The following is a 15,039-nucleotide window of genomic DNA, read 5'->3' as shown; positions in this document are numbered from 1 at the left end:
GGGATTTATATGTTAAGTTACTGGTATCCAGCCATTAAAATTGTGAATCTGTTGCTACGTCCTTCTTGTCATGGTAAGATCTCATCACTGTAATTCTTTCATTATAATGAAATAATGGGAGTCCCCAAAGCCACATGCCATTTTAAGTACTCACATCCTTCTGTTTTTCTCCCCCAAGATGCAGAATCGAATGGCAGTGCTACTCTGTAACTTGAAGCCTGCAAAGATGAGAGGTGTAGTATCTCAAGCAATGGTGATGTGTGCCAGCTCCCCAGAAAAAGTTGAAATTCTGGCGCCCCCACCAGGAGCAGTACCAGGGGAAAGAATCACTTTTGAAGGTTTTCCTGGTAAGTAGGTAGTTGGGAAAATTATAGAAACAAGTATGCCAAGGTAACCTCAGTTTTGAAGCACATAAAACAGCTTTTTTTAAAGCTGGTTGGGTTTTTTGTTTAAATTTTCTGAATTAATTCTTAGTTTTAATTTTTTTATTATTATGCTAATATTGTGTAAATAAAGGATTGATAATACTTTTTCATCTGTCAAAAACTTGTAATTTGACAAAGTTGTGCAGAGCTTTAAGTCTCAGTAAGTATTTCAGTTTTGAAATATATGGATAAACATATTTGTACTCAGCAAATGACAACAAGCAAATGTAAAACATCTTTCACAGTGTTTCAATATTGAATTCCTATTTCCAGCTCCTCCCTGTAATGAAAGTGTCAGAACTTTGAGTAGAATTTTTTTTTTTTTTTTGAGGAAAAAGGGATGGAGGGGATAGAAAGGATTGGAAGTCTCCTATTCATGAGAGGAGCCTGCAATATTTGAAATACCAGGGTATTTTTGTTTGTTTGTCTGGGACAAAATGTCTTTTTAGGTTTCCAAAGAGAGATATTGGACTTAATAAAATCAACAAATCCAACTTTTTTCAGAATATAAATGAGAATTTTACCAAATTAAACTTTATCAAAAGATAATTTTTCATCCATTTTTCAGTTTCTTCCACCTTTATAAAAATAATTAATTTTTGACTGCATATTGGGAGCTCAACTAAAGCATCAGGTTTATCATCATAGGTTTTCATGTTGATGAATGCTTCCCTCCTACCCAAATGCCAGTTCATTATTCTCAGTCTGAAAGGGATACAGTCAGATCAGCTTCTTCTGCTGCTGTATTTATTAGCACTGTTATTTTGTTATTTTTATAATGGCTATGAGTGTTTTCATCAGGTTCATTATGATACCAGAAGAAAAAGCACTCATGCTCTAAAGTGCCATTTAAAATGCTGTCTATTAGAGCTGAGTCTGAAAAGAGAGATTAGTATAAATAATTTTTACTCATTGTGACTGTCAATCAGAAAGTTTGTGTGAGGACTTGGTGCTGCCCTGTTCCATAAAGGTGAGGACATGCAGGTGGCTCAGTTGCTGGTGCCACATGGGAACTGCCCGTAGACTCCTTTCTTAGAATCAGCTGCCTAGGTTTATCCTGCACCCTAGGAATTTAGGAATTTGTGCAGCACAGCCCAAGCCCAGGTCTACTCAAGTCAGCTGTTAAGTGGATCTCAGAGGTCTTGGTGAGCAGTGCTCTTCTGGTCAGGATCACTCCATCACTTAAACTTGAGAGCATGGTCCAACTTCCAGTATTTCCCACACTGGGTGGAAGTGTATATGTGTGCATTTATCAATGAAGTATTCATCTTCAGGATGAATTTATTGTTCAAAAGTTGGCTTTCATGTGGGAGAAAATGGTGTAACTTTTATTTTCTGCACAGAGACAAATGAACCTTTATAAACTATTGCACTTTTGACAATTTCTAGCTATACAGCAGAGTTTTGCTTTATGAACCTCTTGGCAAGCTCTATGCTTAAACATATTTGCATGAAATACTTTTCAGAAATACTTATGTATGTATATATGTATATTTATACTTCTCAAGAGTGAAATTGTGATACTTTTTAAAAAAAGATATATTTTGGTTACAATATGATAAAGGAAGCAATGCTCTTTCTAGGTGCTTTATGGAACAGAAAAATAGCTCAGCTTGCTGTGATTTAATGCTCCAATTGAAAATAGTTTAAAATAATACTGTTTTAAAAGGAAATCAGTCTGGCAGCATATTTTTTTTTCAGTTTTAGTTTCCTGTATTAAAAATATACCTAGCTTGCTAGTTGAGATGCAGACTTTGTTAGCTGTACTGAAATCTTAAATGCTTCAGCAATTAATTGCATTGATTAAATTGTAGGAATACTCATTCATGGCTTCTTGTTGTTATCACATATTGTTGGAACTTTGTTACCTGCAAGAATCACACTCTATCTGCTATCTGCTGCTGTGGAAATGGATGTGCAAGAGTGCATCAAGTTGCAGAATAAACACTTCTAGTGAATAAGCCCTGGAAAATGATGTACAGGTTCACCCCTCAAAAATGCTCTTTGCCCAGGTTGAAGGTCTTCTATTGTTTGCTTTTGTCTAAGATACAGCCTTCTGTAGGGAGCGCTGCCTGCTCCAGGACGGTTTGGGTGAATGGAGACGAGAGATCTCTCAAGGCTGCTCTTGGGATATGAGGTTTATTGGGGATGCAGAAAGGTCCTGCCTCGAGCTGCCAGATGCAGCACTTGGCGAGGCTTGAGGAGGTGGGGGAGGGGAGAGACAAAATTATGCTCTAGGAGAGGGTGGAGGTCATATCAGAGGGAAGTTCCAAGAGGAGGGGGAGTTCCAAGAGAGCGTAGGCTTCAGGGTGGGCTGGAACAAGGCTTGGGCCAATGGGGTTACGGGCACTTGATGTTTTAGGGGAGGGACAGAGGTGCGGGGTGAACCATACGTTTTAGGGGGTGAGATGAAACAGTCCATTTGACCCCTGGACCCATCCATAGGCAAGGGCATTGTCCGGCTAGCAGAGAGGATTTTTTTCATCCTGGCTGTATTATTTATGAATAATTATATTTATCTATCCTTCCCAACAGCCTTTCTCCAAACTTACATCTCAAGTAGCTTCATCTACCTGGCATTTGAAAACGTGAGAGCTGGTAGTAGCACTGTTTTCTGTTCACCAGCGTAGCTGTTCTTGCACATGACTGACGAAATGAGTTCTATCAAAATAATTTAACTGTTTGACTCCAGTTGTTTGGGTTTTTTACAGTGGCAGAAAGCTTTTCGTAGAGCAATCAGTTATATAAATGTTTGTTCTAAAATTATTACCAGGTGTTATGGTATGCAGACACCATGTTGACATTTTGTTCCTTAAAAGACATAGAATAAGCTAAAGGTGGTATGTAAATTGTTCTAGTTCTGAAGTTATGACTTGTAGCTGTGCATTGTATCAGTTTCCTTCAGGTGGAGAGCCAAAGACACAGGGCTCTGGTAAGTGCCAAACGAAGGTTTTTACAGCTCCTTTGCTAGGTGTATGCGTGCAGGGCTATAGATTGTAGTCTGAAATGTGGCACTATATTCTAGTGTTTCATAAAGAGCTGCTTGGAAAATTTTGTAGGTAAGAGATTTAAGCTAATCATTGACTTTGAAAATTTACCTAATGCTTAATAGTACAAAATGGGGTGATCTATGTTCTTCTTACATAAAACTTATTTAAAAGAATTCTCAGACTTGTGATTTTGCTATCTTGAGTAGGAAGATGCAAAAGAAAACATTGGTAGATGGAGACCTACAAAATCATAGTGACATCTGCTTCTGTAAATTTTTTTGTTGAGTACTCGTCTTTTCAATGTTGCTATTGTAAACTAAGTCAGGGGGAAACTCACTGTGAGACTGGAAAACTCTTTCTCAGTTTTTAATGGGGTTGAACATCTATCTTCTACTCACCTTTTTTGTGTTAAAACCTTCTGCTCCTTTGCTGTTGTTGTCTCCTCAAAGACCATCTGGCACTTGCCTTATGCTGTTACCAGGAGGATAGACTCCTTGTTGTGTCAGATGTCATTTAATTTCACTGCTTAATTGTAACCATTTATATTTTGATCAAATTTTTGTTTTAAAAAGTAATTGTAAAGCGTAAAGATTCAGTTGGAGTCCTTGAAGTTAAAATAGAAAGGACAGCTGGGTCTTATTTAAGTTTGAAGTATGCAAGTCTGTGAAATAACAGAAGCACCACCAGCAACAATAAAGCAATTCTAAAATGCACACAGCTGTCTATCAAGCAGCTTGGAATTGAGCTATTTTTAAGTCTTCTCTCTCCATTACACAAAATATTCATGAGATACATACTAATTTTCTTTGGCCGTTTTAGTCAAAGTAAACAAATGGTATCTTGTCTCAAACCACTTAATTTTTTTTTTCTGTAGCAACTGGTGTGTTTACCTAGAACTATTCCGAGTGTTATAGAGGAGTAATTTGATCAGGAATGCTGTTGCCTAGAGTACTGTTCTGTTTTGTTTATTTATTTGATGTCTTTGCCCTCAGTGGAATTCTTAATACTGAAGTGTTTTATACTCCAGTGCATGAATCTTCAAAGTCTCTTGAACCTTTTTTGCATTAAGAACTTTATCAAATTTTTATCCATCTTTACTGGAAAGATTTTTAAACCATAGAACAATTCTTCTATCATGTGTGTGTAAATTCTATAACCTTCTACACAGTAATTGCCCTAAGAGAGCAATAGTACTTGAAGATTTATAGCTGTGAAATCTCTTTTCTGATAGAAGTATCAGATACTTTGATGCCACGGGAACCAAAAAGCTGTTACTTAAATTATATAATTAAATTATCATTCAGGTCTAAGAATCACTAGCAATTTAGTGAATTATTATCTCTTTAAAAGAATTAAAAAGTGGTAAAGCTGGAGTGTAGTGGTTAGCCTGTAGTTAGCAGGTTTTTTTAATCAAAGCTAGAGTGTATGAATGCTTTCCTTCAGCTGCATGGTTACAATCCACTGTGGGGTAAGTGGCATTAAGTAAAGTCACACATCACTGTGTCCTTTTGCCCCTTGCTGTGCTGAGATACATTCTTTCAGCAGTTTTTGAACTGTTACGAAGTGGAGAGGTTTCTTGCTTATTATGAAATTTTTTTGTAATAAAGCTGTGAGATGGAATGATATGTTTAACAAAATTTGGGACCTCTTATTTGGCCCATTTTTGGTAAAGAGAGTGGAAAGCTGATTAAACCATTAAAAGCTTCAATTTATTTTATTTATAGAAACTCTTCTAAAGAATATTTTCTGGGAAGAAGGAATGTAGTGAGGAGAAGGCATAGGAAAATGCACAGCCTAAAGCTCTGGTAGTATTTAAAATTGGTGCCTATGTTAATCTAATATGAGCTCACCACAGATCCCAAGGGAGCTTGACGCAGGATTCCGAAGAAACTTATTAACATCCAAAGTGTGTTTTTTATAATAAAAGTCAGGAGGTTTTCTTCCTGAAAGAAAAAATCATGTGCTTTTTATATTTGACATGGGGAAGGAAAATGTACAATAGAGCTCTTAACATTCTGTTTAATGATTTTATTAGTTTCTATGCATTCACTGTGGTCTAAATCCAGGTTTGGTCTAAATCCATGAACCTGAGCATTAAGCTAATTTATTTTTGTGAAAGTGCACAATTAGCTCTAAACATTTAATAATTTTTATTTAACAGTGCAATTATTTAAGTAATTACAGTATTTAAATTTATTCCTCTGTTTAATATTAATTATAAATATTATATAAAGAAAATTATTCATATTATGACTGATTTTTCTTTTAAATACTAAATGCACTCTGGTTGTGAAATAACTTGACTGCCTTATTAAATAGTGCTTTGGTAAGGCTAGCTTACTTCACAGAGAAATCTGGCCTAGTCTGCTTCTCTTGCATATATAGAAACTACAGAATACAGACACCCAGACACTACAGAATAAGAATAACCATACAGACAAAAATAACCCAAGTTTGCAGGCATTGAGAATGTGAGTAGGCTGAACTGTGGAAAACATTAAAAGGAGAATACCAATAAGGCATAAGGCAGGCTGGAATGAGAGTAATTTGTTTAACCACTGGTTGGTCAGTTAGTCAGGACTTAACCAAGCAGTAATGAATTTCAACCAACTACTGGAAGATGATATGTTAAAATCCCTGTAGTCTTACAGTTTTTCTTCCTGAACCTTTGGGAACTTTGTAGTGTAACACTAGGCTTTCTGCTCCCTTGGAGGGCTCTTCCTCAGAGAGGATCTCAGAGAGGATATGATTCCTAGGATTTGGGTTTTAATTCTTGCTTGTTCTGGAACTTTTGATTTTGATAGTTTGGGCAATATGGCACTACAAGGAAGTAAAAACATATAGTGAGTGTAACAACAATGAAATAGCCTGAGATTTCTTTGAGCATTTAAATCTGCAATTCTTGTGGGGTTTTTAATTTGTCTTACCTGTTTGACACAAAAGAAGTCAAAAGCACCCAACAATCTTATGATTAAATTCTTTTTAATGAAATTTTTAATAGAATCTGTATTGTATTAGAATTAAGAGATTAAAATTAGTTTACTTTTGAACAGAAAATAATATTGCAGTGAGTTGGCTGCCTAGTTTTATCTAGATTATGTCAATAGTCAGCAGTTAATCTTTGTGGCAAAATTAGTTATCTTTTATTGTGTCTGTACTTTGCATTTCATGCTACTGAAAAATAGAAAAAATATCCTTCACTATGCTATCTAATTTGTTGACAATATTTCAAAACATTAATAGAAGAAGCCTGCATTTTGTGGTCATTAGAAATCCTTGAATAATCAGATTTGCTAATGTCGTTAGTCACTGTCTATACCGTTAGGGTGTAGGTGTCTCATCTTGATGTATCCATGAAAACAGGAAACTGAGGCTTATCAAGACTAAGGCTGAAACTCTTAATTGCCGAAACTCTAGTTAATTTCTACTGCTTCTATTGTTTTGAGCACCAGAGCTTGCCATCAAACAATACAAAGCCTAACAGAACAGTGTGTAACTTGGGGCTAAAATTATATGTCAATATTCTCACTCTGGACTATTCTTGTCTAAGTTCAGTACTCCTCAACTGTAAAAGCATCTGGTGAATGCGTTTAATTACTTATGAAAACATCATTAATTTCTAAAGTTAAGATGCTGACAAACCTGTCTTGGTGAACAGTGTACTTCTGTGGTCCGTATGTACTTAATTCTTGGGAATTCTTTTGGTCTGTAGGATAAACTAACAGCAGTGGTTTAATTTCTTCCTTTTGACAGTGCTTGTTGTCTGATACAACCCTTTTACCTTGAAAGATTCTCTTTTTCAGAAAGGTTCTGGAGACATTTCCTAGACAATTCTTAATTCCAATTAAAGTTTTCATTTTGAGAATCGAAGAGAATGTTGGGGCTTTTTTTCCCTTAAAAGTGTGTGCAGTGATGCTCTGTGGGTTGTCATGGGTGTGTGTAAGTACACAGAGCTCTTGCTCTGAGTTGTGTGCTATGAGGTTATTCTTTGTTTTGAAACAGGAGATCCTGAGAAGGAGCTTAATCCAAAGAAGAAGATGTGGGAGCAAATCCAACCTGATCTTCATACCAATGACCACTGTGTTGCTACATACAAAGGAGTTCCATTTGAAGTGAAAGGGAAAGGAGTGTGCAGGGCAGAGACCATGGCAAACAGCGGAATTAAATAAATGGTTATTAGAAACTTCTACAGACATTGAAGTGAAAAGTTGATGCAAGCACAATAAAAAACATGAAATGCATGGCTAAGACCTGTTTTGTTTGACTTCTTTTCCATAATATGTTACATCTTCAATATTTTGACAATTCACTCATTCACTAGACTTGTTGTCCTTGAGGTTGTGTGCTGTCAGCAGTTATTAACCACTCAGTGCTCATAACTTAATTGCCAAGGCTTGTTTGTGGTGGGACCACAGGCAGGCAAGTCAATTTTCTGGACAGCTTGAAGGTGTAGAGCTTCTATTTAGCAAGAGCTAAAGGAAATAAGGAAAATATTTTGCCATGTTCTTTGTGTGCTAATTGCAGGGCTAGCAGTTGGTTAGTGAAGACCACAATTGTCTTTATTCTTCTAGTCACTTTTTAATAGTTTTTCTGCTCTTCTTCCAAGCAGTTTTCAGATGTATTGTAAGCCTCTGCACCTTTGTTCTTGCCTGTGTTCTCTCTGTAGTCTGCAGTCAGTTGTAACTGGAAGAATAAACTGTGGGGGTTTTCGCCCTTGAATGTGCAAGTGGACACACTTTCATGTCTCACAACTAAGCCGTTACAATTTCATTAAGATTATATTATATTATTAATTAATAACAGATTTCTGGCACTAATCAAAAACTAAAAAAACCCCTCAAACCCCAGAAAACCAACCTCCAAAAAAAAAGCCCAAAAAGCAACCAACCAAAAAAAAAAAAAATCCATTTCCAATGTTCAAACAGGTATAAAATTGATTTTTTGGTTTTGTTTCAATGTGCTTTTATGCAATGGTATTTTATATGAAAACTGCTTTGGTTTTAACAGAAATAACTTCTTTAATTTTTAGAGTTAGAATTATTTCATAGTACTGTTGTAGAAATAGTCATGTTGCTAGGCTATTAGCCTCAAATTAATTCTTTTAATTCTTTACTTTGAGTAATATGAAAATAAATGTTTTGGATCCATTTACAATAACCCTTTAAAGTAACTATATAGAGATACTTCAGATATTTTTGCATATAATATTAAATTAAATTGTTGCTGTATAACCATTGAAACAGTAAATACTATTTTAACTACTGAATTTAAAAAGAAACTTGAGCCTTTCTAAATTTTGCAGGCTTTGAACTTCATCCAGTAAGTGGAGAGAAAACAAAATGACAGTGATATAAAATTAAAAGGAACACGCGTAAAGAGGAGATGAACTGATTTTCTTTTTGAATGAGGTTTGTTTTTGCCTGTAAACTGCTAGTTTTTCATGCATCTGGCAATAAGCAATAGTAATTAGTTCTTTTAAATGTGCTGAATAGCATTAGGCACATGGAAGCCATTTTATCTGCCTTGTAAACTGTATGTTCTATAATGTCTTATTAAATCATTGTAGTTCAAGAACTCAGTTATAACTAATCTTGAATCACAGTAGGGAATACTTTTACAACAGACAAATCTTAGCTTTTAGTACCAGAAAGCTCCTTTTTAGAAATGGAAGTTCAGAGGAACTTCTGAAAGCATGAAGAATTGAGCAAAGAATTCCCCTGAGTCTGAACTCATGCTTTTTTTACTTCCTTTTTTACTTTTTTTTTTCTTTTTAAATTTTACTTTATTCTTCCAGATCTGTATTCTGTCTGAATTTGGATATACAGTCTGGTGTAATATAAAATCCCATTTGTAATTACACACATATTAGGAGCATGATTTTGGAGCACTAGCTTGTTCTGATTTTCTGGTTGAACCTAGGATTCTGAGTGCAGTATTGTGAGGCACTTTGTGGAAGGTAAGGAGTTTCATAAGCTAAAGAGATTTTTCTAATTGTGTGTTCAAAGGTGTTTGGTATGGATGTGGAGTTTTCCAGTTGATTGCTTTTACTCTTTAAAAAGTAACAAAATGTAGGTAGCATTTCTATTAGATGTTACCTACTGTAGAAAAGAGATGAGTGAGCACCTTAAAGCTAATTTTATTCCTTCCTGTGCTTAAGTACTTGATAATTATTTCTCTGTATAAAATTCAAGAGCTTTCTTAGGACAGTATTTCTTTCTTCTTTAATTACGCTGTTGTGGTTGTCTAAGAAGATGTATTTATGCTGTACTGAGCTCAAAAGTGACAACAGGTTACTTGAGGCACTGTGCAAATATGTTTCCTCACTGTATCCAGCCTCTTCTGCCTTGTCTGCATGAGTAAGTAGGATTGCAGTGAAATCCTTCCATGTGGGACCCAGAAGTTCCTGTAATGAAAAGAGAATCTTAACTAGTTATCTCTTATTTCTTTTCCCCACTCCCATTTCATATACTTAGTACATTACCAGACTATTTACATGTATGGGTTTTTTTTCCCCTGGCAGTAATCCAGTTCATGCTATCCGAGTTGCTGAAATTTCTGGGTCGTTTTTCACCTTTCCAAGACACTGACATTCACTTTCAGTGGAAATATGTGGTCATGCAGTACTAGTAGTTCTCTGTTCCCTGGCTACAGATGTTAATAGAACATCTCCAGTTAAAAAATGTTCATGGAAATAAGGAAAAATGGTTGTTTAGCCATGTCACACATTAGTTGGAAATTAGTAGTTAACACATATCCATATTGTTGCACTGTTTAGAGCTCTTAAAAAAAATTTTTTTGAAAGCACTGAAGCACCTTTTGTTGAAAAATAAATGATGACTTCCTATGTAACATCAACCTCAGTTCCAGTCGTGATCCATAAAGCTGAACTATTCTCAGCGATTCAGGAAAAACACAAATATAATGCAACACCTTAAATAATGGGCCAGAGAGCTTTTCTTCAACTTCTGTGATTTATCTGATGGGGGAGAATGGAGAGAACAAGCTGCTTTTCTTTCAGAAATTACATAAAATTTTAATAGGAATAAGAGAGGTTGGGCTTTAATTTACAGGTGTAAATGAAATTACAGCTTTGGTGCAATCCTGCTAACTCCTGTATATGACAAGCCTACCTTGGTGATAAAGGACATTGCAGTGATCTTGATTCTGTAATCTAAATGCTAAGGTATATAAAACTACTTTAAAGGATGTCTGTCTACTTTCAGGGTAAGTGGGGTGTTAAAAACCCTGGTGTATTGATAGTGATTAATTTGTTTTATACACTAGGGGTAAAAAATATCAAACACATACAAAATTTTGCCTTAAGCTGCCCAAGGAAGTCTTGAGTTACCAGTTTTAGAAAGAGAGGAGAGAGCTTTGATTTGCTGACGACTCAAAATCAGTTAGTCTTTGTTCTGATATTAGTTTCTGCCACTCATAACACATTAGGCTGTTGTTGGAAAAAGAAAAAATCACTTTTGCAGTCAACTCTGTTGTAGCTATTGTCACCTGAAAATGAAAGAGTTGCTATCAGGGCAGAGAGTTCTACTTTTTTTTTTTTTTTTGGTTACCTGGATGAGCTGAACTGTGTCATCGCTTTCATGTGGACACAGAGGCAGGTCAGCCCTCAGGACCAAGAGGGCCAAGTGCAAGCCTTCCTCCCCGAAGTGCTGAGCCAGGGCTGCTCTCACCGTGCCTCTCACCTGCTCTTTGCCCAGAGCACTGTGGGGGTAGCTGGGGGTGTCCAGGACCCGAACGCGGAGAGCGCACTCGCGCCCGTTTCTCCGCATGAGCCCCAGAATGCGGCCGCTGCGCCCCAGGCTGCAGCGCGTCGTCACAGAGCTGGGGCAGAGACGGCTCTCAAAGTCTGCACTGCCCAGCAGGCTGTTCCCAGCAGCACTTTTGCCAGTCTGAGTTTTTCCAAGGACAACAAGGTTGATGGTCATCTCACTGCTGTCTGCCATTGTCTGCGCTTTTATCCACAAACCTGTCAGTAAGTACAAATAACATCAGGTGCTTCAGATAACTTCGGGGGGTGAGGGGAAAGAAGAGGCAACAATTTCCAATATTCAATGTCTTGAGTTTTTCTCTGCCTGAAATGTGAAAAGAGTCTTAGGAAGAAGCAAAACAGTGTTGTCGAGAGGCAGCAGAGAAGAGAGGAGTTGGGAAACAACTGTGGAAAACACTGTTGCCATTCTGGGACAGTAGTAGGTTAGGAGAAGGAGATAAACTAGGGAAGGAAGAAGAGAATGGTGACAAATAAGTGCTGCTGCTATTAAGTGACAGTGTTTCATGATGTAAATATTTCTTGTTTTAGGAAAAAGAATAATCAAGCAGAAGTAGATTTTAAGGGAGCACTTTTTCACAGCTTAAAATGTCTTCATCAGCTGCCACTGACATTGAAATAGACAGTAGTCTGAAAGGGCTTTCTGATGCAGAAAAATATCTCAATTGAAAAAAAAAAAAGGAGGAGAGATGAAACAGCCAATCTCATGAAAATGAGATTTTGGAAATGCATACTAAGCCAACCTATTAGCGCAGTAAGTGGAAAAGAAAAACATGAACTGGTGGACAGAGAGAGGGAGCTGGCTTGGTAACATTTCCAGTTGCTCTATTTGTTCATAAACAAGACCTCTCATTCTCTTTGTACTTTTCTGTAACCCAGTATCTGAAGGGGTTTTGGTGTGTGCTGATCATCTAACAGGAAAACTTGTTATTTAAATAGAGACCTGTTTGAGAAGGTAAAACCATAGTGGCAAATAGTGGATTTAAACTTTCTGTAACAGAACTTGAACATTCTGAACAGAATGTGAACTTCAGAAGGATTTTTTTTATTTTTAAGATACTATTTTTAAGTACTCCTACAGAGATTATGGATAATTTCAGTCTGGGTTTTCCTGTGATTAATTTATTTTGATTCTTGCAGTTTAAGTTTCCTGTCTCATATTAATTCCATGCCTAAATCAATATTTTGGAATAATTTCAGTACAGCACCAAAGATGCAAGAGCAAGTAACATACTAATTTTGTTATAGTTAGCATTGAATATTTATAATATAATCTTCCTTACTGGAATCACTGTGAGGTTTTTATGGATTTTTCAATGATCAGTTTCCTTTTAAGAAAGACTTCTTATGAAGTGGTTGTCTTCAGTTATTCAACAGTCTAGACATGCATTGTACACTTCGTAGAATAATAACAGGAAGTAGTGGACATGGATTCATCTGTTCCTTTTTTAAATCATAATCAAAGATTTGGGATTTTTTTCCCTGTAAGCAGTCTATGCTTAAATACTTAGATTAGTTTCATTTTAGGTCACTTACCTTATTTTCCCTTAATTTCTTTTTTCATTCAGGCTTCATTCATAAACCACATGTGCAGTGCAAAAAGAAGTTCATATGTGAACTTTGAAACTAACAGCAGCACCGTACCACTCTGAGACTGTTACGTACACGTTAATCTGGTTAATTTATTACTGATAGCTCCTCATTCAATTGCATATGTTTGGTCAGGAATTGGCAGGGTTGAATTTTTGTAACTTAGCTGCAAATATGGTTTTTGAAGTCACTTAAGTGATTGCATGACATTGATATTTTTAAAAGTAAATTCCATCAATGGTTAAACATGCAAATGATAAACATAGTAGTGGGATTCCTTTGTATTGCATGTTCTTGAATGTGCCTTCATATATGCATGTGAATAGCAAATGCACTCTCTTATTATTGCAATGAATTATTAATTGCATTATTTTCATAGCACAGTGTAAATCATTTGCAGATATAAAGATGTTTGCTTAACAAAGATGGATTAAAATAATAACATCTATATCAAAATACAGAAATTATTTGTGAACCAGGAAGAAAACTAAAGACTTCTTGCAGAACTGCCAATCATGTGCATTAGCTATTGGCTGTTAACATAATAATTTTTCTTGCAAGCATCATTATTTGCCATGCTATAGTAGCATACAAACCAGAGACAGAAGATTGTGCAGAAAGGACCTGTCACTTACTTTTTTCCAGTTTTCCACAAGTGGGAAAGTAACTGATTAGAATATAAATGCAAATTTGTGCTTCAACAACCAGGTTGTAGTTTTAGAATGGGAGAGTGGATGAGCCTGTCCAGTCTGTTCACAAGGATCAGGCATCTCTCTGTAAATCCCAGGGGTGCAGGCACAAGTTTACTCCAAGGGTATTAAGATAGTTGTCAGTAAGAATAATGGTATGTAATAAACTAATCTGGTATGTGAGCTGTATATGGTGGCAGGAAAAGAGGAATGTGCTCTCTGGAGCCCAGTCCTGCTGGAGACGTCCTCCGAGGTGTAGCCCCATGTGGGAGCTTGTAAAGGTTGATTTACCCCAGAACCAGGGCTGTTCCTGCCAGCCACAGTAGTGAAGGGGGCTGCAGTTCCTCTAGAAGCTCGCTGTGTCCTGCTGTGGAGCCACGAGCACAGGCAGTGCTCTGGCAGAAGGTAGGAGCTCCTCGTGTGAAGTCACATCCTTCCTCATCAGTGAGTTCCTTCTTTGGGTTACTCGGCTGAAGGTGGCCATGTAAAAACTGTTACTGAATGTTTTTAAGAGCATACAGACAAGTGTTCTTGGGCCTGCCTCTTCTTGTGAGAAGTCAGACATGAAAGCTGTCCCTGTACTGTGTGTGTACCTGAGGTAATTTCTCATAGTTCCCACTGCATTAGAGCTCTGTGCTGTGCATGCCCTTTGTGTCTCAAGGCATATTTATATATAAAGCTTATGGCAAGGTCCTTCACGTGCTGGTGAGTACAAACTCAAAGAAGACTGGATGAGGAGTCACTCAATTGCCAAGCAGGAAGATAGGTAAGTCTCATAGAACTATGGATCTTGACTGCTTAAATTGCCAGTCTAGATCTGTGTTTTATATTGGACTGCTCCTTTGCACATTAATGCCCCTTATAACATCTGAGGTCATATATGGCCTAGCAGTCACATCCAACTAGATAATTTAAGCTGGCATGGACAAGGATTTAGACTACCAAAAAAACTAGAATACAAGAAGCAGGGTAGTGTTGTATGCAAAACACAGTTTGCCCAGCTGGATGCAGAACAGGGCTTTTATAATGGCAAGATGGCTATAAAATTGAGTGGTGTAAAAGAGGCACTCCCTGAATGAGCTCTAAAACTTGGCTAAATTTAAAAAAAAAAAATTCAATATTATTGTGAATGGAATACAATCCAAGTTGCAACACATCTGGAAGGTCTTACAACTGCATGGGCAGAGGATTTTAAAAAGTTGTCTTCTTGGGAGGATATGACAGGGAAAAATCAAATTGATTTACATGACACTTGCATGGGCTCCTGAAACATGGAAAAGGTTCTCCCCAAGGTGGCAGTATCAGCCTGCTCCACAGGTACTGTAAAAGTCAGCTGGGGTCCCCTTGCTCTGCAGTCCTATGCTGAAATAAAATACCAGATCAGAAATTAGCTACAGTCTTAGAAAACACAGGATCATTACAGGACACAATCTCTCAAGATAAGAAATGTAAAAAGCATTTTTCTCCCTTATGTCAGGAGAAACATTTAAATTTACATATAAAATACAAACAGTAGCACCTTAATTAATGAATTTGAACATCAGTAATGGAAAGGTAGCAGT

General features: G+C 36.8%; 2 protein-coding genes across 5 annotated transcripts in view; one reads left to right on the top strand and one right to left on the bottom strand.

Annotated features, from left to right (window-relative positions):
- AIMP1 (aminoacyl tRNA synthetase complex interacting multifunctional protein 1) overlaps nt 1-7,663 on the top strand; it is a 32,329-nt gene extending 24,666 nt beyond the window's left edge. Inside the window, exons 6-7 of the mRNA XM_021525502.3 lie at nt 179-347; nt 7,418-7,663. Coding sequence (XP_021381177.2) covers nt 179-347; nt 7,418-7,584 — 336 coding nt within the window. The 3' untranslated portion in view covers nt 7,585-7,663. The remainder of the gene's footprint in view (nt 1-178; nt 348-7,417) is intronic.
- Nucleotides 1-12,811, bottom strand: part of GIMD1 (GIMAP family P-loop NTPase domain containing 1) — a 51,778-nt gene extending 38,967 nt beyond the window's left edge. For 2 of the 4 annotated variants that reach the window (XM_021525504.3, XM_021525505.3), the window contains exons 1-3: nt 12,735-12,811; nt 10,984-11,399; nt 5,266-5,358 (exon numbers count right to left, since the gene is read on the bottom strand). In XM_021525504.3, the coding sequence (XP_021381179.2) occupies nt 5,266-5,358; nt 10,984-11,376 (486 nt within the window). In that variant the 5' untranslated portion in view covers nt 11,377-11,399; nt 12,735-12,811. Of the gene's footprint in view, nt 1-5,265; nt 5,359-5,428; nt 9,819-10,983; nt 11,400-12,734 lie in introns of those variants that run through there. The other 2 variants (XM_077782956.1, XM_021525503.3) reach the window with 2 other exon arrangements.
- Nucleotides 12,812-15,039: the final 2,228 nt, after the last annotated feature.

The sequence above is a fragment of the Lonchura striata genome, chromosome 4 (genome assembly GCF_046129695.1).
Source record: "Lonchura striata isolate bLonStr1 chromosome 4, bLonStr1.mat, whole genome shotgun sequence".
NCBI classification, from domain to species: Eukaryota; Metazoa; Chordata; class Aves; order Passeriformes; family Estrildidae; genus Lonchura; species Lonchura striata.
Note: the sequence above shows the minus strand (reverse complement) of the source record. Positions and strands in the feature narration are given on the sequence as shown.